This window comes from Terrapene carolina, unplaced genomic scaffold (assembly GCF_002925995.2).
Source record: "Terrapene carolina triunguis isolate 2854851 unplaced genomic scaffold, T_m_triunguis-2.0 Scaffold84, whole genome shotgun sequence".
NCBI lineage: Eukaryota > Metazoa > Chordata > Testudines > Emydidae > Terrapene > Terrapene triunguis.
In genome coordinates, this window is record NW_020664435.1 from 12,925,580 (window position 1) to 12,949,017 (window position 23,438).

Sequence of the window (23,438 nt, forward strand, 5' to 3'; positions counted from 1 at the left end):
TTATTACTTTTGTATAGCATTTTGCACTGTCCTGTAGAATTTTACAACAGGTGTCTACTTTTCCATTCTATCAGACAGTCCAAAAACCTAATGAAAAGTTATAACTTTATTGTTGTATAAGGCTCTTCTACAGAGGAACACTACAGAGAATATCTCTCGTTATACTGCTTTTTCACAGTAGACTTCATGCTCACTGGACTTTCACAGTTACTGTAAGATTTGTGAGATGGGGTTTTGGTAGTATGTATACTTATCAGGCTTTTGTGTTGAAATCTTTCAAGTACAGCAATGAGGTTTAATTTAGAAAATATTACCAATGATGTGCATGTGTCCATTTCTGTGCTGTGGATAGGGCTCATGTGCAGCTGGCCACGATGAAACTTGGGTATATGGACACTTGCTCGTAAGCTCAGTTGATGGTGATCTTGCTGGAGGCAGCGGAGGCGGAATTAACTTCCCCGTGTTGCTTACTTAAAAAGAAGCAGACAGCACATAAAGATACAGTAATGGATGAATGAGTTCTTAAGACATTCCTTTGAAAAATGAACTGATTGGACTTTAGACCTGAGACAATGTTTAGTTCAAAGCCAAATGGCACCATGGCAGTAGGTTATTTTATAGCTGCCACATTCCAAGCATTACCGCTGTAGTGATTCTATCTATTCTATACTCATCACTATCTCTGAATACCCGACCCATTATATTTAAAAGGGGTTTCCCTTAGCTTTAAAAAAATATAGTCAATTAATTGCTCTCTCTACACATTGCTGCCAATATGTAAGGTTCAGACCATCCCCTTTAACTGGCTTTTATTATGGGAAGCTGCATATTTCTCATTCTCACAAACCCAATTTCATATTTTTTCAAACTGGCACTTCTGGTCTACAAGTAGCTGGATTTCCAGATGCAGTCTGCCCCTCTCCACCTGTATCCTCTCTAGATCTAGCCTGTAGATCTGTCCCCAATCCCTGTTGCAATGATGCATTTGGTCTGGATGGAACATGGAGGCTGTTTCTATCAACCTCTTCCCTGCTTCTCTCCAAGGAGTTGGCTCTAAGATTTTTTCTGCCTGCTGGACTCTGTCAGTGGGCTGGATTTTCTTTGTGAACCTGACCCATCATTCCTCTTCCTCATCCTCATCAGAATACAGCAAGTTCATTAGCTTTGCCTTTGTCTACTCTTCAGTGTTGAGCTGCCTTTCTCTACATAGCTCAACTAGCTGTCTTCTCTTCAGTTGTTCATAACTCATTTTCCTCTTTCTTTTCACTGTTCCTTTCCTGTAAAGACTCTGCGACTTTTCTCTGTGCTTTGCCCTTCTACGCTTCTTTCACTGCCGTTGGCACTTACAGAAATTCACACGGTCATAGAACTCACACACACTGCCACCCTATATGTCACAGTTTCAGGGTAACTGCTCCTGTATTCCCCCTCCATGATTCACAAAGGGCACCCACTTTAGAGTTCCGGTTCTCTGCTGTCACCTCTCTAGAGCAGAAACCTGCCTCTCACTCTGCTGACCAGGGATTTTAAGGCTGCACAGCTCCCTGCTTTACACTGTGATATCTTCAGGGAGCCAGACTGCTGAAAAAGGCCAGTGCCTGCGCTTTGCTTTCTCTCATAGGGTCATGACCTGTGTATTTTCCACAGTTATAAGCAATCACATTTATTCTTGAGGTAAAAGCATTACAGAGAAAACATTAAAACAATAAAAGAACTTACATGCATGCTAAAAAGCCTACCAGAGATCACTCCAAACTAGGGCTCTGGTAGGTTTTAGTCTTTTGAAACCTACAACTAGGTTTTCCCCATGGTTACAAGCTCATCTATCTTATATCAAGAACCCAGTCTGGGCAGATCAGCCTTTTATTTATAAAAGTCTTCTGTAACAGGTAGTCAGCAGACAATGACCCTCTCCCTAAGGGTGTAGCTTCAAAAAGCTGGGTTTTTGCATAACTGGAATTAATCTCTCCCTAGGGATTCCCCAGGAAATCCACTTAATACTTATTGTCCTAAAGTTGGTTCCAACCTGCTGCACTGCTCAGCTCTCAGGAAGAGAAAAACAAGCACGGACTAGTTTTCTCAGCAGTGTGGCAGACAGACCCACAGCAGGAGCAACTGCTCTCACTGGGAACTCAGTGATCTATGCTCCCAAGTTCAGAGATCCTGTCTACACTTGCGGCTAGATCCTGTGGCTCCAGACATCCTGTCTTCTCCTGCCACTGTAGCTCCCAGACTAGGGCTGTATTTTTCTGTAGCCTTGTGTAGTTTGAAAACTTTTTTTCAAAACTTACCTGCACCTCTGCCTTGTCTCTTTTTCTGCACTGCTGCAGCTGGCTGAGAGAAGGGTGGGGCAGGAGGGAGAGGCATGGACTGAATACCAGGTTTTTGGAACAGCAAGTGTGGAGATTTGGGGGGCAGTGCGGGTGGAATGTCATGGCTGTTCACAGCGCTGTTAAAGGTAGGGGAGGGTGGCAGCGGCAAGGATCCCCTGGGTGAAGAAGTAGGAGGCAGTGGTGGTGGAGGCGGAGGAGGAGTTGGAGGTGGATAATCCCTCAAATCAGGCTGTAGGGGAGAAGTACTAGGAAAGTCAGTTGTTCTGACTGGCAATCCACAAGGCAGTGCCAGGGGCAGGGGAGCAGGCGGCAGGTACAAAGCTGTTGCTTGAACCTTGGCGGGCTTGTCACTCTGAGGAGGAGGAGGTGGTGGTGGTGGAGGAACCAAATTCGGGGGTGACACTTTTGCAGGTTTTTCCAGAGGAGAGGGAAGAGGTGGAGGAGGTGGGAAAACAAGGGAAGGTTTGCTGGAAACTGGCGGAGGTGGGGGAGGGGCAGGCATGCTGGGCCGAGCTGGTCCTGCTCGTGGCCCACTGGGTAGCTCCGATGGGTGTGCTGCTCTTGGACAATCAGGCGGACTTGAAACATGACTGCTTGCTTTGGCATTGCTGTTCAATGGGGCTGGAGACTTTGGAGGAGGCACTCGTACTCCAGGCAGCTGCCCAGCCTTGCCAGCTGGAAAACAAAACCACAAGCCTCAAGGTAGATCATTAAAGACCACCACGTAAGCATGGTTTCAAATCGTCCGATAAAAATAGTGCAGAAAAGGAGCTGGTCCTATTTGCCCAATAAAACTTTTACTAAAATACTGCAAGAGATTCGACACTCCCCCACCACACACGTGCCATAAATAGTATTTCTGCAATGGACAATCTCTAACTTGATGGGGTTGAGGAGGCAGCGTGTTCTAGGGGATTGGACTGGGACTCAGGAGACCTCTGCCACTGGCCTGCTAGGTGACCGTGGGCAAGTCACTTCATTTCTTTGCCTCAGTTTCCCCATGAAACAGGAAGTGTGCCCATTCTCTGTAGAGGAGTGGGCTTCTGTGTAACCAATCTGTTTGAAAACTTACCTTTCTGTAGCCCATAGAGTTAAATTAAAGGTATTTTATTTAGCAGTAATGCAAGAAACCTACAGCCTGTAAGACATTAATTTAAGTAGCTAGCATAAGACTTTGAGGCATCTGAGATTTAGCATAAGCGAGTTGCCTAACAGCGACCCTAAGCTATTGGGGAACCAGGATTGGGCTACTTTGGGGATTTTTGTTAAAAGCTTGTATAAAATGATACCAGGTAACTGCAGGAAATCAAACTGATACAAGCTTTGGATATTTTAGGGCTGGAACATCTGCAAATGCATAACCACGAACTTGCCTTGGCAACAAATCGATGTATATGATAATAAGTTGGGATCATTAATATACTAACCCATAAAATAAAGACATGCAAACATTATTAGAACGAGGAAGCTAGTTATGGACAAAAGAGGCCAGGCATTAATATATTCATGACAGCTAACAGACCCTAGAATAGTCCAAACCACCATGTAAGCCTCAAGATCTTGACCATTGACCTCGCTTGGTATGCCAGAGGCAGGGTGGGACCGTCGTGGATCACCACTAGGTCTCCATGAGAAATATGACCGTATGTGCAAAGGACATCAGCCTGATTTTACACTGTAGCTACTATCTCATTTGGTTTGGAATATATGTGGGTTTTTTTTACTAATTGTGCTAATAAAAGTAGTTAAAGCTTTGCTCTGCCCTCAGTGCTAGTGTCACCATTGGGCATGTCAGGGTTCCTACCAGACACTGAACTTAATCTGAATTCTGTTCCACCTGATTCTGGGACTAGAACCTTTTGAACCTCAGAAGTTTAACCAGTGACTAGCTGGAAACTCTGAACAGCCAATATAATCAATAACCACTCAATAAATCTGGTAACACTTTCCCATGCTGTGGAAAGCCCTGGGGACAAAGACATCCAGCCTGTTAGTGCTAGGTGGAGAGAAGGCATTTGATTCCCCTTTGTCTCTGTGGCTAGAGTACTACCATGGTATTATCTGACCAGACTAAAAGAGGAATGAAAAGCAGGGCCCTTCTCATGGTGCTTGGCTCTAGGGCATTTAGATGGAATTTCAGCCACCTAGGAGCAAGGCCATTTCTCTCAAACCAACCTGTTCCTCCAAACCAGTCACCTTTGTCAATGCTGTGGCCCACTGCAGATTGGACTTTGATAGTCCCCCCTTCATGAATCCCAGAGCCACTATGAGAGGGAGATCTCACCTTACTTCTCACTACCTCTGTGCCTTGAAATCAGTGGGGTCCGGTTAGTAAGAAAAATAGCTGTGGAGTCCATGACTGCTGCAGACAGAGGTTGAGAGGCTTGGAATGAAATAGAGAGACCACGCCCGCCCCCCAAATAACCAGGTTGGGTTTCAAGGCTTTGGTACAAGAGACACTTGTTCGTTTTCCTCTTAACGTTCTCCAGTTTATCAGCCATTTTAGTACCCCCTTATGTGAGAGCCTGACAAACCTGAGGGGAAAAACTACTCTAGGGAAAATTCTGGAGGTCATAAGTGACAGCTCATGACACAGGCTTTCCACTCTGCACAAGGCAGAATGAGATGAAAAGACAGACAAGTGCCTTAAGAACAGCATGTGGGTTGGTACCCAATTCAGCATAGTTTTAAAAATTGCTCATGCCTGCTCCTGTCTGGCATAAGCCCTGGAGACTGACTTGGTCCACTCAGAAAGTTGCACTTTTAGAATATTCCACTTAGTCTGCCTTTTACAATGGCCAATAAAAAATGCAAGTGTTATTCTAATTCTCCTCTCTCAGCCTCTGAAGGCAGGCGATGCACATCATGGTTTCTTAACTCTGACTGGGAGGCCCCAGATTCATCAGTTTGCAAATCTGGCTGCAGAGCTAATGTTATAAACCAAATTCTCAAAAACACCAACTCTGGTACAATACCTTCCTCTGCTTGCTGATCCAGCTCTGTCCCAAACATCAATCATACTGGGAAAATCCTTCTCCATCAGTGGATGGGGAAGACACAATAGGCCACAGAACTAGTGTGGTTCCAATGCGGTGAATGTGCACACTTTACTTCCTGCACACTGTGCAGATGTGCTCTGTGGGGATCCCTCCATCCCATGGATTTTTGGGGTGGGCCATAACTAAAAGGTTGGCTCCATAACTTTGTGGCTATTTCAGCCACATACACCAGGGCTATCTGGACACAGCAGGCGCACAGGATGCAGAGTGTCTGAGCCTACATTAGTTCTGAAAGAGAAACTCCACCATTTTGGCACCCACAGCAGCCTTTAGTGATTAGGAAGCAGTTCTGTGACAAGCCCATTTACTGTTTCAAAAGGTCCAACTATCAAGCAAGCATTTATTTTCCATTGATAAAGGCAATATATTTGAATCCATAGCTCCCCTAAACTTACACACACAGCCCCTGAGCGAGAAGATCAGTTTCAGTTCTAATTAACTGTCCCAGGACATTTTCACTTAATTGAGTGATTAGTTAATTGACACATTTTCAAGAAATTCAACTAATATTTTCCCCAGAGCTTCATATTACTAACACAATGCATCCAAACTGTGCATTACTAACACAGTGCATCCAGAATGCATTACTGATCCTGGTCCAGCATATTGCAAAACTATCAGAGGAAATGGAATAAAATTCATGTTTTCATGCTCAGGTTTTAATTTTAATTTTTAACTCGTGTCTCTAGGTCCAGCTAGGAAATCTCATAAAACACTTGTTCATTTTCATTCCTGGTTCAGAAAGGTTTGTCTTCTGACTGCCACAGGAAATTGAGACAATTTTGTGGTTTGTATTGGGGGAGGAATCAATTTATTAGGCCTGGTCTACACTAGGCTTTTATGTCGACTTTAGCGCTGTTATATCGAATTAACCCTGCACCCGTCCACACCCGGAAGCCATTTAGTTCGACATAAAGCTCTCTTTAAATCGATTTCTGTAATCCACCCCAACGAGAGGAGTAGCGCTAAATTCGACATGGCCATATCGAATTAGGCTAGGTGTGGATGGAAATCGACGGTAATAGCTCCGGGAGCTATCCCACAGTGCACCACTCTGTTGACGCTCTGGACAGCAGTCCAAGCTCGGATGCTCTGACCAGCCACACCCCCGGGAAAATTTGAATTCATTTTCCTGTCTGGGCAGTTTGAATCTCAGTTCCTGTTTGGACATCGAGGTGAGCTCAGCAGCAGTGGCAACGATGCAGAGCTCTCCAGCAGAGATGGCCGTGCAATCTAATAGAAAGAGGGCCCCAGCATGGACTGATCGGGAAGTCTTGGATCTCATCGCTGTGTGGGGCGATGAGTCCGTGCTTTCAGAGCTGCGCTCCAAAAGAAGGAATGCTAAGATCTACGAGAAGATCTCCAAAGCCATGGCAGAGAGAGGCTACAGCCGGGATGCAACGCAGTGCCGCGTGAAAATCAAGGAGCTGAGACAAGGCTACCAGAAGACCAAAGAGGCAAACGGACGCTCCGGATCCCAGCCCCACAGATCCCGTTTCTACGAGGCACTGCATTCCATCCTTGCTGCGGCCGCCACCACTACCCCACCACTGACCGTGGACTCTGAGGATGGGATATTGTCCACGGCCGGTTCCTCAGCGGACGGGGAAGAGGAGGAAGGAGATGAGGAGGACGAGGCAGTCGACAGCGCTTACCAAGCTGATTTCCCCGACAGCCAGGAGCTCTTCATCACCGTTACAGAGATCCCCTACCAACCCTCCCCAGCATGTAACCTGGACACAGATTCAGGCGAAGGATCAAGCGGTAAGTGCTTTAAACATATTAACCTTTATTTTTTACAAAACTTGAATATTAATACTAAGAACAATCTGTGAATCATGATTTCTTCCCCCTGGGCGCTTAAGTAATCAGTAACAACTATTTAAAAAAAAATCAAACAGTGTCCGGTTCTGCATTATTGTGCTGCCCAAGCTGCTCCACTCTTTAGTGCCTGCTACTGCAGCTATATTAGAATCCTGTCTATATGTCCGGGGATAGAGCAGTAGTCCTCCACGGACATCTCCACAAAGCTCTGCTGCAGGTAATGGGATAGCCTGTTCATCAGGTTCCTGGGGAGAGCGGCTTTACTTGGTCCTCCGAAGTAGGAGACGTTCCCGCGCCAGGAGACAAGCAGGTACTCCGGTATCATTGCCTTGCATAGCATGGCGGCATAGGGCCCCGGTCTCTGCAGGCTTTCTCGAAGCATCCGTTGGATCTCGGTGTCCGGGATCCTCATGAGAGTTATGTCGCTCATGATGACCTGCTTTGAATTAAGTAGGGGACTGTTAGTATTGGGACTGCTTGCAACAAGTTCCTTTACAGAACTGTGACCGCTGGTTTACAGCCACGCGGTGGGGGCGGGAGAGGGGCAGCATACAGGGATCTTTCCCTGGCTCATCCGCGAGGGGGGTGGGACAGGGCCAGAGTTCCTGCTTGGCCGATTGCTGGCAGCACAGACTGGCAGTGCTTTCAATGTGAAAGGAGGCCAGTAGTACTCCTACAGTTTTAAGCAGCCACAAGTCTACGGCTTACCATGTTTGCCTGCTACAGAGAGTACCGTGTCCTGCCCCGCTTCCCAGATCGGCAGTGCAAAAGCCCAGGCACTGAAGGCGAGGTTCGAAAATTCGACCTTGTCCGGAGTGCGCATGTGATAGGTGTGGTTCATGGTCTTGTTCACAGAGAAAAACTATGTTCTTGATTCACAACCACATTTATCTTTCGGAGGAATTCACTGCCTTTTCCTCATTCCCACAGCCACATCTGCAACTGTCTCCTAACCCAGCTTGGCATCACACTCCCAGAGGCTAGCGCACATTAGGCGGAGAAAGAAGAAGACGCGAGAGGACATGTTCTCAGAACTAATGGGCTGCTCCTGAGCCCAGGCAGCACAGCAGAACCAGTGGAGGGAGAATTTGTCACAAATGCACCGGACACACATGGAACGTGAGGAGAGGTGGCGGGCAGGAAGACCAGCAGGCGACTCAAACGCTGCTTGGACTTCTGAGGGAGCAAACGGACACGCTCCGGCGCCTTGTTGATGTTCTGCAGGAACGGAGGCAGGAGGACAGAGCCCCGCAGCAGTCTATCAGGAACCGCAGTCCCCCGCCACCAAGTCCCATACCTCCCTCTCCCAAAGTCCAAAGAAGGAGGGGTGGCAGAGTCCGTGAAAACTCTCACTCCACCCCTGCAGACTGCTCAAGCACCAGAAGGCTGTCATTCCCCAAAATTTGAAAAGTCCTTTCCTGCCCGCCTCACCCAAGCCCCCGTCCGACTTTCACCCCCCAGTTTCCTGTCTGGTTGTTAATAAAAAATATGTTTCTGTTCATTACTGTTTCAGTCAGGTTCTTTTGAGGGAGAGTCTGTCTGGAGGGGGGGAAGGGGCTTGGTAATTGGACAGGACAGTGACCTTTAGCAGGGTAGAGAGGCGGTGTCAGGTCCAGCATCAGGACACATACACAGTGCAGTCACTGGTTACCCTGGTCAGTCTGGGAGGTGTTTTCCATGTTCTGGGGGGGGGGGGTTGCTCTGTGACTTTGTGGCGGGGGAGGGCAGTTACAGATCTTATGCAGCGGTCCTTATCCTGGCTCACAGATCCACGCAGCAGGGGATATGTAACCCTACCCCCCCTGCCAGAAAGTCACATAGCCGACACATACACACAGTCCCCACCAGGAGTGCTGGCAGGCTCCATTGAAATAACCAGTCCACCAGTGCGGAGCCTGTCATTCCGGGAGTTTAGAAGCATCATTTGCATCAGAACACTGAACCCGCCCCCCGCCACAGTCTGCGTCCCCGGTTTAAAATATTCCCGCGAAAACAGCAATACAGACAACGGTGTTCATTAAAAAATCGAAATGATTTTATTTTTTGGGAAGGGGAAGGGGGTGAAGGTTGTATGTAACTGGAGAGGATAGTCAAAATGAACTGGGTAAAGAAACGGGGGCAGGTTCAGCTTTTCTGTCCACAAACTGAAAAGTCACTGGTTGCCCTGCTCACTCAGGAACCTAGCTTTCAAAGCCTCCCGGATGCACAGGGCGTCCCGCTGGGATCTTCTAATGGCCCGGCTGTCTGGCTGGACGTAATCAGCAGCCAGGCTATTTGCCTCTAGCTCCCACCCCGCCATAAAGGTCTCCCCCTTGCTCTCACACAGATTGTGGAGCACACAGCAAGCTGCAATAACGATGGGGATATTGGTTTCACTGAGATCACAGCGAGTGAGTAAGCTTCTCCATCTCCCTTTGAGACGGCCAAAAGCACACTCCACTACCATTCTGCACTTGCTCAGCCGGTAGTTGAACAGTTCTTTTTCTGTGTCCAGGGCGCCAGTATAGGGCTTCATGAGCCAGGGCATTAGCGGGTAGGCTGGGTCCCCGAGGATCACTGTAGGCATCTCCACATCCCCAACAGTTATCTTGTGGTCCGGGAAGTAAATACCTTCCTGCAGCCGTCTAAACAGACCAGAGTTCCTGAACACGCGAGCGTCATGAACCTTGCCCGGCCATCCGACGTAGATGTTTGTAAACCGTCCCCGATGGTCCACCAGTGCTTGCAGCACCATTGAAAAGTAGCCCTTTCTATTGATGTACTGGCTGGCCTGGTGGTCCGGTCCCAGGATAGGGATGTGAGTCCCATCTATAGCCCCACCGCAGTTTGGGAATCCCATCGCGGCAAAGCCATCTATGATGACCTGCGCGTTTCCCAGGGTCACTACCTTTGGGAGCAGTACCTTCACGATTGCCTTGGCTACTTGCATGACAACAACCCCCACGGTAGATTTGCCCACACCAAAGTGGTTCGCGACTGACCGGTAGCTGTCCGGCGTTGCAAGCTTCCAGAGGGCTATGGCCACTCGCTTCTGGACAGTCAGGGCTGCTCGCATGCGGGTGTCCTTGCGCTTCAGGGCAGGGGACAGCAACTCACAAAGTTCGAGGAAAGTCCCCTTCCGCATGCGAAAGTTTCGCAGCCACTGGGATTCATCCCAGACCTGAAGCACTATACGGTCCCACCAGTCCGTGCTTGTTTCCCGGGCCCAGAATCGCCGTTCCACGATATCCACATGACCCATTGCCACCGTGATGTCCTGGGCGCTGGGGCTCGTGGTTTCTGACAGCTCTGTGCTACTCTCCGACTTCAGGCCATCACGGCGGTGTTGTAGCCTCCTCGCCTGATTACTCTTCATCTGCCTCAGGGAAAGGTGTATGATAAGCTGCGAGGTGTTGAGAACGGCCACAAGTGCAGCGATGGTCGCAGCGTGATCCATGATCGCAGTGCTGTGGCGTCCGCGCTGTCACTGACCAGAAAAGTGCGCGAACTGATTTCCCGCCGGCGCTTTCATGGAGGGAGGGAGGGCGTTAGTGACGGACGGATGACGACAAATTTTTTTTACCCAGAAGGCATTGGCGGCTCGACCCAGAATTCCGATGGGCAGCGGGGACTGCGGGAACTGTGGGATAGCTGCCCACAGTGCACCGCTTCCAATATCGACGCTCGCCCCGTTAGTGTGGACTCACAAAGTCGAATTACTGTCCTTAGTGTGTCCTTAGTGTGGACACACACGTTCGACTTTGCAATATCGATTCCACATATTCGATTTAAGTAAAATCGAATTACCCTCGTAGTGTAGACATACCCTTAGTGGCTTAACCAATCACACAGTGACAATTTCAATTCCATATCTCATTAGAGAGAGAATGGAGACATGAAGCCCATTATCTGTGAAGATGACCCTTCTATAAACTATGGTGATAGTCTGATCACAACAGGGTAACCAGATACTGAAAGCCAACTCCTCTTATCCCTGGAGAAACAGGTCTATATAAAAGCCACTAGAAAAGTGACTCGGGAAGTTCTGCAGGTTCTAGTTTCAATTTCTAAGTCCTTGTTTTAAAAGCATTAGGTGAATAATCCAATGTGCCCTAAGATACAGTGTATATGATATCTACCCTTGCAGTTATGCCACGACTGGGATGACTAAAAGTGAACACGTCGTTGAGACCAAGCAACCTTCTAGACTCTTTTCTCAGCTCACTTCTAATACTGACCTCTTAGGCACCATCAAGACTAGGACAATTTTTCAAAATTTCCCACCTTTACCAACAGCAGTTCAGCTGCATTAGTGTTAACAAGCTTGGGGGTCAACTGTGCCTTAAAAGCAACTCCTCTGAGGAAGATTAGGTGAGGTGGTACATAAAACAGTGGCAGCAACAGGCTCTCTGTCTACACTACTAGTACCCCTGGAGCTAAGTGGATCTCAAAAACAGTGGGAAATTTTTGGAAAATTCCTCCTGTGAAGATAGGGCCTTTTAGCGTTCATTAACTCCCACAAATTACCAATATTTTGTTATAATTATAATTAAATATTTTATATAAAGACTACAAAACATTAACAAGAGCACAATTAAAGCATAACTCACACTCCTTTAGTGTTACCACCTTCAGCCCTCACACCGCTTCCCCCCCCACACTTTTGTTACTGTTACTGTGTCATGTCTTACTTGGGGCTTCCTTACAAACATACATTCACAGGAGTAGCTCTTACACACCCAAGTAGTTCCATTTAAATCAATGGGACTACTCATGTGATCAGGGGGTATGGAGATTTAGTTCCTTGGGCCCCAGTCCAGCACAGCACTTAAACATGCGCCTAAGTATGTAACTAGCCCCATTCAAGTCAATGTGAAAGCCCACATGCTTAAAATTAGATAGCTGCTTAAGGCTGAAATCTTCATAAAAAATTACTTAGATGCCCAAGTCCCATTGACTACGGGCACTTAGTGAGATCATCAAAAGTGCCTATTGAAATCAATGGGAGCTAGGTGCACAGGCACTTTTGAAAATCCCACTAGGCACCTAAATACCTTTGAAAGCCTGGCCCTAAGTAATTTGCTAGATCAAGGTCTAACTTTGTAAGCTCCAGAGGGCAGGGATTTTTCTTATGTGCCTCTAAAGCAATATGCACATCTGTAGTGCAGTAGATTTGAGGAACTGGATTAAAAGCATAGAGTATCTCTATATTAGGCAATTTTTCTTATCATTGGTCTGGAGGGTTTACTATTTAGCATTTAAAGGCAGAGGCACAGACAAGGAGGATTCAGGTGCACATAAAGGGCTGTATTAGTTTGGTGCCAAAATAAATCAAAGGTTTAAAAAAAAAATCACAAAAGCAACATGGAGTGTTTTTATTTCACATTACAATCCCAGTTTCATTCGTCTGTTCTTTCCTACAGAAAAGTGTCCTTACCCGTCATGTCTCTTTGGCCAACCGGTTTCAGCATGGGAAAGCCACCTGCAAACAAGCCCCCCAACGATGGTTGAGCACCACTTTTGCTGGTTGCTGGGCCACCTCCATCTCTGTTAGGTCCTCTGGGTTCTGTTACAAGGAGAGAAGGAGTTTATAGATGTGTTTTGTTGTCTACATTCAGGCTTTTCAAATGACTAACACCAGCAAACAGCAGCCTCTGATTTTGTTGTTTTAACATATACAGCAAGGAAAGTTACTGAGGGTGCAAAAGAGCTAACTTTACTATTTAACCAAATCTTAGAGCACAGCCCCCTCTGGTGCTTCAATAATGCTAGGACATTTTAGTCTAGTATTCAGGCATCATTTTGTGATGAGCTGTTAAACTATCATTAAAAAATTCAGATTTTAATCTTTCATACAATTCTGAAGAGTAGCTGACAGTGACAGAAGTCACCTGTAATCTCTTAAAAAAGCACTATTTTCGCTGGGTCCAGCTGATCTGCGCATCACTTCCCCTGTGGATCAGCCTGGTATCCAGCACAGATTAAAGCTGTCACACATGTGTAAAACACTTTCCTTCAGTGTTAGAGGTGCTGGAGAAACTTCTGGCAACCTGCCAACAGTTACTCAGAAGCCTGGAAGTGGTTTGTGTGAGAATGGAATGACCTACAGGTGTGTCTAGAACCTCTAGAACTCATTTTAAAACTATTTTTTACCTTTTACATTTAAAATCAGTTTTCCAGGGGTAATTTAATAAAAATAATGTATTTGTAACTAAATGGAAACCTGTGCTAGACAGACAATAAATGCTCTTGTTTCAGAGTAGCTGTGCTTCTAGGATTGATCAGATAAATAAAACAAAACATGGAAGGAAAAAAGATCTCCTAATTTTTCCACAGTCCACAAATTCTCTTCTGAACATTCTCTTTTAGAATATAAGCTCTTCGGGGGAGGAGTGTAAATTCAATTTTGACTGTGAAATGTCTACTGTAGTGCACTTAGGGTGCTATAAAGTGCTAAATAACAAATCTAGAACCTGTAATTTAGAGCAGGTTCTAAATTTGGCAAATCAAGCTCTTCCCTCAGTAGTTGTGCATACTAAAGTTGGCCATAGACAAACTTAAGGCCCTGACTAATTTTGCAGACCCTTAGTCATGCAAGTGGTCCAATTGGCTTCTACAGGACTACTCAGGCCAAGAGTTTGGCAGGCCTGGGCCCCTTGCTCAGGGTTGACAAAGCTGCACACTTACTTTCAATTTGTGGTGCACTTCGGTCATTGATTTGGGTAACTTTCCTTAAGCGAGCCCCTTGTTGAATATCTGCTAGCAATGCACTTCGATCTTTTTGATCTTCCTTTCTGAACTTTGGGGGCTCTGTACTTGCCTGTTGAAGATAACATAATTAGACAGTGAGGCAAAAGCTGAGAAAGGAAGCACAAGAAATAAACTTTAATAGAGTAAATCCAGAGTGAAGCAAGCATCTCAGGCAGTTATCTTGAAATCTTTATTACTGTGCCTTAAATTATATACTATTGGAATTAACACAACTGTCTTCAGACACACAAAAGCTAGGAAATTGCAAGTTAATGGGGGCTCTACTAGCACTGTTTAATTTCATCTGAACAAAACAAGGGACCCACTTTCATTTCAGTCTGACCTCCTGGTAAATGAGCTACCAATGTTCCTGGGTGTGCTTGGCACACCCGCCTCCCTCCCCCATCCTGTAATTCTAACACTGAGGGTACATAGGTCTTTTGATTTTACCTACAATGCTTTGTGAAAGGAAGATTTCATGAGCAATTTGAGAACACAATTCATTTTTTCCTGTCTTTCTCCTTCCTCGTTAAAAAAGACCCTGTAATCATAAGCATTGCAACCTGCAATACTGATATGATCGCATTAGAGCATCTTGTGTTTAATCTGGATGATATGATAATTCAGACATTTGAACTGGGGTTTAAGTGCCTCTGTATTAGGGGATTGCAAAGATTTAAACAGTTTAAATAGATTGCTTTAAAAATCAATTTAGCTAAACAAACAATATTCTAGTGTGTTCAAGGCCTAGAAGCGTAAAGACAAATCGTTGTCTTGGTATGACCACGTCCACACTAATATAAAAACTTGTTTTTTTTTTCTTGAATATTCTTTAAAAATACGAGACTCTCCAAAATAAAAAAAAGGATAAATCTATTCTGATTTCAGATGTTTGGCAATTTGGCTTTTCTTCAACAGGTAAAAAAGGACAAAGTGGAGATGTCCAAAGCCAGTGTGTGTGTGGCACTGGATTGTCATAGAACATGAGAATCTTCAACTCAGCGCAAGTCCTTATAGCCAAGTCCAGAGCAAGTTATCATAGCCAAGTTATCCCTCCTAAACAGAAACACACAAGACCCTTTTCTTTAGCAGCCTATTATTGCTCCACTTTAACTTTATACTTACTCTGGCTCAAACGTCTCACTCTCTTAAAAAATGTTATTTGAGAATTGTTAAGATGGAAAACAAGACTGAAAATGTTTAGAAGCCACTAAATGATCAGAAATTTTACACAGCTAATTTAAAATATAATTGATACTTGCATTTTATTGCCTATTTTTATCCTCTATGCTTTAAAAAATAATAATCTGGATTTGTAAATGTCCACTAGGTGGCACTCTTAGGTGACAGTAATGTCTGTTACATTCCTTCCATCTGATGTAAAAACTCAGCAATAACCTTGTGACTGATACTGTGACCATATATTCTTCAATAGGGCATTGAAAAAGTATAATCATTCCTAGATAGTTCCCTAATTTACATAACAGTTGTGCTTTCCCACATGCTTTAAACAAAGTTTAAATGTACAAGCAATATATCATTCTGGTTATCAAGGCTCTGAATGGCTGACTGATATAAGCAATGTTATAGGGTACATACCAGTTGGAATTTATTTCCAGTCACTTTTTCCTTAAATATTCACAATACTTACTGTGACAAATGGACGAACCATAACTGGAGCAAATATATCTTGCCTTTATCAAAAGCTTTTCACCAGTATCTTCAAACTTCCTTCTCCTCGCTCCCACTAATAATTTAGCCGTAGCCAGTCAATTAGGATCTAAAGCCACTTGATCAAGACTGTTAGGTTTAAAATTAGATCCAACAGCTGTGTTTTTGTTTCTGGGTTCATGTGTTCACATATTATGCCACCTGTCCGATCTGCCTGCCTGCTCCATTCTTGTGAGCAGATAGGGTATTGGAATATTGTGTATTTCAGTACACAGTCTGTAGTAGATTAAATTTGTCACAATGATCTCTGACACAGTGTCCCTCTAATATAAACAACTGCTAAATTCTGTTTAGAGTGTGTGTGTGTGTGTGTGTGTGTGTGTGTGTGTGTGTGTGTGTGTGTGTGTGTGTGTGTGAGAGAGAGAGAGAGAGAGAATGAATGTCACACTACACAAAGAGGGAATACTTCATTTTGCAAATATAAAATGTATTGTTGTAGGATAGAACTGTAGGAATCTTCACTTCAACCACTCCCCCTCACACTCATGTAGTTTTATATTCTCATATTGTACATTTATATATAATCTTCATGGCCAGAGCAGTTGATGTGTCTAGTGATTGATTATGCTGTGAAGCAGCTTGATATGGATTCTCTTTTTCTATTACAAGGTCAAGACGGTCTGGGAGTAGCAGTGTTGCTTGGCTGCACACCTGTGAGAACTCTCCTAGGGATTTCTTGTTTGCAGCATTGCCCACACCTACGCTGTCTGTGACATTTTAATAGTGCCAGTGAGTGCTGGTACCCTTTAGCACAAGTATCCCAATCAGGGCAGAAATACGAATTTACACCAGCAAGGAAACCTGCTCCAATTGATTAGCTGTAGACAGACTTTTCAAGCATCATCTCTTCGGTACTGCACAGATATCTGTTAAGGAAGCAGAATTAGCCAGGGATTCACTGTCATGTTATTTATACAGAATAAATAAATTGTGTAAGCTGGTGCAGCCAGAAGACAGAAATGAACTCTTCATTAAAATTAGACCTTCAATCTTAAAAATATACACAGAAGTGTCTTGAGCAGTAAGACAAATACATTTTCCTTGGCACTCACAGGGGGAGCAGAGGTGCAACATAAAGGGTATCATTCTTACAAAGTGCTTCTCTGCACTAATGGGGCAACTACATTTACAGAATAGGAAATGTTTCAGTCCTTCACTGAAAATCAAAAGGGAAGCAGACAAGAATGTGAAGATAGTTTGTTTTACTAAATGCCAGAGATGCCTAAGGTAACACAGAATGAAATTAAATTGGTTGGTTCTCATTTCCTTGGTAACCATCAGGTTATTGCTCTATTATTTCACACAAAAGAATGTCGTGTTAAATAATTTGTTACAGAAATAGAATAAGTCACATGTGCAGTAGCCTCAATTTAAAGAAATGCTTTATTTTTCACCTCACTGAGCTTCACCATATTTTTCCCTTACATGTCATAGAATCATAGAATTGGAAGGGACCTCGAGAGGTCATCTAGTCCAGTCCCCTGCACTCAAGGCAGGACTGAGTATTATCTTCTAGACCATTTCTGACAGTCCAACCTGCTCTTAAAAATCTCCAATGATGGAGATTCCACAACCTCCCTAGGCAATTTATTCCAGTGCTTAACCACTCTGACAGTTAGGAAGTTTTTCCTAATGTCCAACCTAAACCGCCCTTGCTGCAATTTAATGTCCTACGATTACGCCACCTAAACTTAAGCTGGTAAGTGGAGGCCATGTTGTTTCTGCATTGACAGACACTATTCATGCGGTTATTTTAAATCCCCTTTGTTATACAGGCTTTCCTGCCTACTGTACCAAGTACCCCAACAGTCATATCCCAAAAATTCTTTATTGCTGGATATTACATAGGATGTAGCACATCCGATCAGATCATTGGTTCACATCTATATACTATGGCAGAAGCCAATAGTGGATACTTCAGATGATCCTTCCTGTGTAGATGTAATATATACGTAGACTTTTGTAAGGCTGTACCACTTTCTGTTTCAAACAATTAGCAGTATACAGTATCAATAAAGCACACATTAAATGGAAATGGATGAAGAACTGACTGAAAGAGCTCAAAAAAAAGTAGCAGTCAGTGAGGAATCATCATCGAATGGCGGAGTTTCTAGCAGGGTTCCACAGGGATTTGTATTAAGACTAATGCTATTCAACATTTTTATCAATGATCTGAAAGTGAACATAAAATCACTACTGACAAAATTTGCAGATGACACAAAGATTAGTAGAATGGTAAATAATAAAGTTGACAGGGCAGTCATACAGAGCGATCTGGTCTGCGTAGTAAGCAGGGCCCTTCAAACAAAATGTGTTTTAATACAGCCCAATGTTAAGTGATACACCTAGGAACAAGGAATCCAGGTCATCCCTGAAGAATGAGTGACTGTATCCTGGAAAGCAGTGCTTCTGAAAAGGATTTAGGGGTCATAGCGGACAAGCAATTCCACATGAGTGCCCAGTGCGACTCTGCGACAAAAAAAGGGTTAATGCAACCCTTGAATTATAAACAGGGGTGTAGCAAGTCAGAGCAAGGAGATGACTGGTGAGAACGATACTGCATACAATTCAGATGTCCACAAACCAAAAAAGATATTGAAAAATTGGAAAGGGGGCAAAAAAACAAAAACAAAAAAAAAAGCAGCCACAAATAAAAGGTTTGAGGGCTGGAGAAAATGCTCTTACAATGACAGACTTAAAGAGATCAACCTGTTTAAGCTTGTCAAAAAGAAGACTGAGATATCACTTGATTACATTGATAATAAGTACTGTCACTGGGAGAAAATACCAGACACTAAAGGGCTCTTTAATTTAGTGGAGAAAAGCATAATAAGAACTAGGGCTGTCATGTGATTAAAAAAATTAATTACAATTAATCATGCGATTAATTGCCCTGTTAAATAATAGAATACCATTTATTTAAATTTGTGGATATTTTCTACATTTTCAAATACAACACAGAATACAAAGTGTACAGTGCTCACTTTATATTTATTTCTGATTACAAATATTTCACTATAAAAACAAAAGAAATAGTATTTTTCAATTCCCCTAATAAGATGAAAGAAGTAGAGCATGAGGCTGACCACAAATAAAGTTGGAAGATGCAATTTTGAGGGAGTTAAGAAGCCTAAATCCTCCCATGCTGACTCTTCCCGAAAGAAGATTTCCAAGGGCCCATTCATGATGGAAGCCTACTCTATGTGCCACCACAGCTACACCATAGCCATGTGAATCATCTCTCTCTCTGATTTACTGATTTATCTCACAGGGGTGTGGTCAGCATAAATACTTGAGAAGTGCTCAGATTCTATAGTTATTTAAGAGTAAAAGGCATTTAGATGTTTGAAAGATTCTACCAATTATGGTAATATTAGTTATTTTTAAAAAAGGAAAATTGTGCTAGTATTTTTCAAACTCCAAGACACAGAAAAACCAGACACAGTCCTCCCCCCTAGAGGGATCCCATCAGCCTGACCCTCCTCTTCTCCTCTCAGGTGCCCCCACACCAGTAGCCTTACCCAGGGCCGGCTTTAGGCCGATTCAGCCGATTCGGCTGAATTGGGCCCCGTGCCAAGAGGGCCCCGCGCTGCAGCTCTCCACCCCGCCCCCAGCTCACTTCCCCTCCTCCCCTCCCGTGAACGCTCCGCCCCCTCCCCTGCTTCCCGCGAATCAGAGATTCGCGGGAAGTCTGAAAAGGAGCAGGGGCAGGCCGGCAGCAGCGCAAGGTAAGCTGGGGCCTGGGGGTGGTGGGGGCGCGAGAAGGGCTCCGGGGAGGCGCTGGCCGTTCCCGCCAAGCACGCAGGCCCGGCTCGGGTCCGGCCCAGCAATGTACAGAAGTTTAACTCAAGGCATTGTATGGGATTTTTTTTTTAACTGACAGGTTGTAAGAATAGTACCAATTGACTGGCTGAAATCTATTGCAAATTCCACCAGTCACAATTTGCACCTGCAGTATGTGTATGTATTGCAGATGGCCTAGTGGTATTTCAGTGAGTTACACTCAGCAAAGTTATGCACAAGTCATATGGATGAAAAACTTATGGCCGTTCTAGTTTGGAATGCTTTCTACTAAAGTCAGATGTTAAGCACGATGGAGGATATTATAAAAACAGCCTTGCACAGAACACAACTGCTTAAATGAAGTGTGCTTCCTATCGACAAAGTCAGCACGATCCTAGTTAACATATCATTCTAGAGTATTATCACCTATAAATATATGCAGTACATGTCCTTGTACCAGTCCAGACAGAAATAAATTGAGCAATGTCATCTTGGCATGGTTTTATCTTTGTATTCATATTGCCCCGCTTAAGCTATGAATACAGAAGGTTATATATAAAGATTACAGTTTCATGCAGCTTGAGCTGTAACAGTTCAACATGACTACAAAAGAAGTACCACTCCTTTGCAAGCCAGCCTCTTCCACTATTTAAAAAAAAAAAATCAAATAAATGGGTATCCACAAATATCCCAATTATTTGAGCAGTTACAGTCTGTATGGTGACAACACTGTCTACAAGAAGATCATCTCCAATTATACTAGTATCAGACAGCGCAATGGGCTACATACTCAAGACACACAAAGAGCAAGTTTTCTTCATTACTCAAGGTGAGGCAAATTGAAATCCACACACAAACAGCCGGGGGGAAAAAAGCAAGCTAACCCCTTCTACCATTTTTTAAGATACTCCATATGAAGCTAAAAATATTGAGATTATATTGAGACCAATTTATCCTTCTTTTTTTTTTTAATTAAGCTTCTCATCACCACTTTTACAGAGAGTGGCCCAGGAAGAGAATGGGCCAAACTCCAAATTCAGACTCTAATCTGAGTGGTAATATGCAGGGATAGCATAAAAAGACAGGGCTGGGGGGATGCAGTATTGCCAACTCCAAGCTTTCAAAAAATCATGAATTAGACCTCAAAATCATGAGATTAAAAAAATATTTGGAAGCTCTTTTTGCTTGCCTTCTGAACTTTTAGAGTACACTTGGTTTCTGTTTTCAAGCTTTCTGCTACAACAACAAGGGCTAGAAGTTTCCCTTTAAGTGAAAACTGAGATTCTCATGTCATCAGTTGTGCCCAGGCGCAGCTTTAAGAAAACCACCAAATATCGCAAGATTCTTGATAAAGTAACAGGAGTTGGCAACACTGGCACTGGTGAGTGGTCTAAAAAGGAAAAAAAAAAAGTGTTTTTCTTTAGTCCGTTGGTGACTCTGGTTCAAGAAATCCTGCCTCTAGAGTTAATAAAGAAAGCACTGGAAAACCCAACAGGAACGCTTAGCTCCTCATGCCAAATGGTCCAGTCCTTCCAGCAATCCAGCCTGCCTCTCTGTAGCTATTAAAGTCAAACAAATTCAAGCTGCATTTAATATAAGAAACCTATTTTTACATACTGCAGTATTTGGGAACTCTTATGATTCTGGAGTCTGTTTAAAGGCTTAATAAAAATATGGAGCAAAATAGATACTTTGGGGGTAAAAACTGACTGGTAGTTCAAGATCTACAGACTAGGAAGTTAAAGGCTGCAATAGAATCAGGACTGCCTACTGATAACACGCTGCACTGCCTTGTGAGAGATCCAGATTTGACTTGCACCCCTAGTTCCTTATCCCGCTATTCTGCCTGATCTGCATTCTCCTCAAAATTGGGTAGAAAGTGACTGCGCAGTGCATGACTTCATAAAGAACCTCTGCATTCAGATGAGCAGCAGCATTTACTGCCTCTAAAATCACCTCTTAAACTGGAAGGAGAGTCATTTTTTCTCCTTATTTTCTTTATATCAGAGTCTTACTGCAGCCAATTCTAGCTGCTACAGAATTAAAAAAAAAAAAATACAACCACCTGAAAAGAGATTTCTAACCAAAGGTGGCATTAGATCACTCCTTCTAGAAGTTAGGAGAAAGACAGAAGTCAAAGTCTATTTGAAACACAGCCAAGATCTGACATTGCTCAAAAGTATTGTGACCTTTCACCTCTACATCTGGGAGAACCTCTTAACTGAACTAATCGAAGAACACTAAGAAATATTCAGAAGTTACATGAATCATGTACCTGACTTAAAAGTATTCAAAGATATATCCAAAATGCATGAGGCAGTAAATTCCCATGCTATTCAACCAAGTTGTTCTACATGTATTATTTCCATTTCTGAACATTAGCAGTACAAAAATGTCATAACGGCAAAACAACTCCCACACAACTTCAGAGATAACACTGTAGTTTTCCAATTTTCTTAAGCAGGCTTACAAGGTTTTCTCTGACAAAACATAGCAACTGCATGAAAGAGAAGAAGGAAAAAGTCCCCCACTGCAGAGATCATCTGATGTTTTCCCTAACGTTGGAAATTCTATCTCTGTGTAAATTATGCATTTATCACACTGTTACATAGAGAGGAATTGTTCCTCTGAGGTTTTTAATGCAAGAGTAGAAAGTTAGGTACAATAGCCAATTGAAGAAACCAGTAGATTGCCATATGGTCAGCAGCTATTGTAATTTTCCCTTAACTCTATTTCATTAAATAAGAATTCAGGAACAGTTATAATTAATCCATGTGATAATTTACATTTAGCGTTATTTCAGGTTTTACATTGTACTAACTAAATGCTTTCCTGAAGCAAGAACATTTTTCACCTTTGGTTTTAACATAACAATGGGCCAAATACTCCTGGTGTAATTCTATTGGTTTTAATTATTTGAGCCATTGTGTCTTTTTGGTTCATTTCTGCCCTGACCCTTCATTATAAAGAACAAAATAATTCTGAAGAGAGGCAGAAATATTTTCTTAAACTTCAGAAATGTCTGAATTATTAAACAAACATCTACTGTGAGGGTCTAGTACATACAATACACTTCCTAAAATATCAACATTTTAATAGTATCAGAGGGGTAGCCATGTTAGTCTGGAACTGTAAAAAGCGACAAGGAGGCCTGTGGCACCTTATAGACTAACAGAAGTATTGGAGCATAAGCTTTCGAAGTGGGTATTCACCCACGAAAGCTTATGCTCCAATACTTCTGTTAGTCTATAAGGTGCCACAGGACTCCTTGTAACATTTTAATAGATGTTGATTGAATATATCAGAAATGGATGCTTGTAGACACAGGGCCAGATCTGGCTTTTTGGCCGCCCCAAGCAAAACAAAACAAAACAAAACAAAAAAACCGGGGCCGGGGGGCGGGGGGCCCGGCTTGGGGGGGGGAGGGGAAGGGAGCGGGCGGGAGAGAGATAGAAGGGGGTGGCCAGGGCTACAGCAGGGGCGCTGCCACACAGCCCCTCCCGCTGCGCTGCCTACTGCGAGGGCTCCGCTCCGGTCGGCGGGGAGGGAAGGAAGAGGACTGCCCTGCAGGGCGCTCTGGTTCTCCGCGCCGCCGCCCCCTACAGGGCGGCCGGAGCGGAACAAGAACAAAACAAAAACAAAAACAAAAAGCGGCCGTGCCGCCCTAGGATTGGGCAGAATGCCGCCTCCAACAATCTGCTGCCCCAAGCACGAGCTTGCTCAGCTGGTGCCTGGAGCCGGCCCTGTGTAGACACATGCAGCAGATCAGTAAACTGATTACTGCACTTTAAAACAAATAGCAGCTTATCAAAACATCTACTCTCATTCTTCTCTTGTGAGCTTCAGCAATGACATCTTTGTAATCCTTCTAGTTCCAGACCAGTGACTGTTTTTAACATTATCATGGGCTGTTATAGGAACCCGTTCCCCTACCAAATAAAAAAATACATACACTTCAAAAGAAAAAGAGCAGAGGAAA

At 43.9% G+C, this 23,438-nt stretch overlaps 1 protein-coding gene across 5 annotated transcripts in view; it reads right to left on the reverse strand.

Annotated features, from left to right (window-relative positions):
• The window catches only part of WIPF3 (WAS/WASL interacting protein family member 3), a 54,568-nt gene that overhangs the window by 4,691 nt on the left and 26,439 nt on the right, over positions 1-23,438 (reverse strand). For 4 of the 5 annotated variants that reach the window (XR_002908683.2, XM_024209571.2, XM_024209569.2 and 1 more), the window contains exons 3-6: positions 13,883-14,015; positions 12,633-12,761; positions 2,292-3,008; positions 315-470 (exon numbers count right to left, since the gene is read on the reverse strand). Coding sequence is in view for 4 of the 5 variants with exons in the window: in XM_024209571.2 (XP_024065339.1) it covers positions 315-470; positions 2,292-3,008; positions 12,633-12,761; positions 13,883-14,015 (1,135 nt within the window). In the remaining variant the exon portion in view is untranslated. Of the gene's footprint in view, positions 1-314; positions 471-2,291; positions 3,009-12,632; positions 12,762-13,882; positions 14,016-15,596; positions 15,956-23,438 lie in introns of those variants that run through there. The other variant, XM_024209572.3, reaches the window with a different exon arrangement.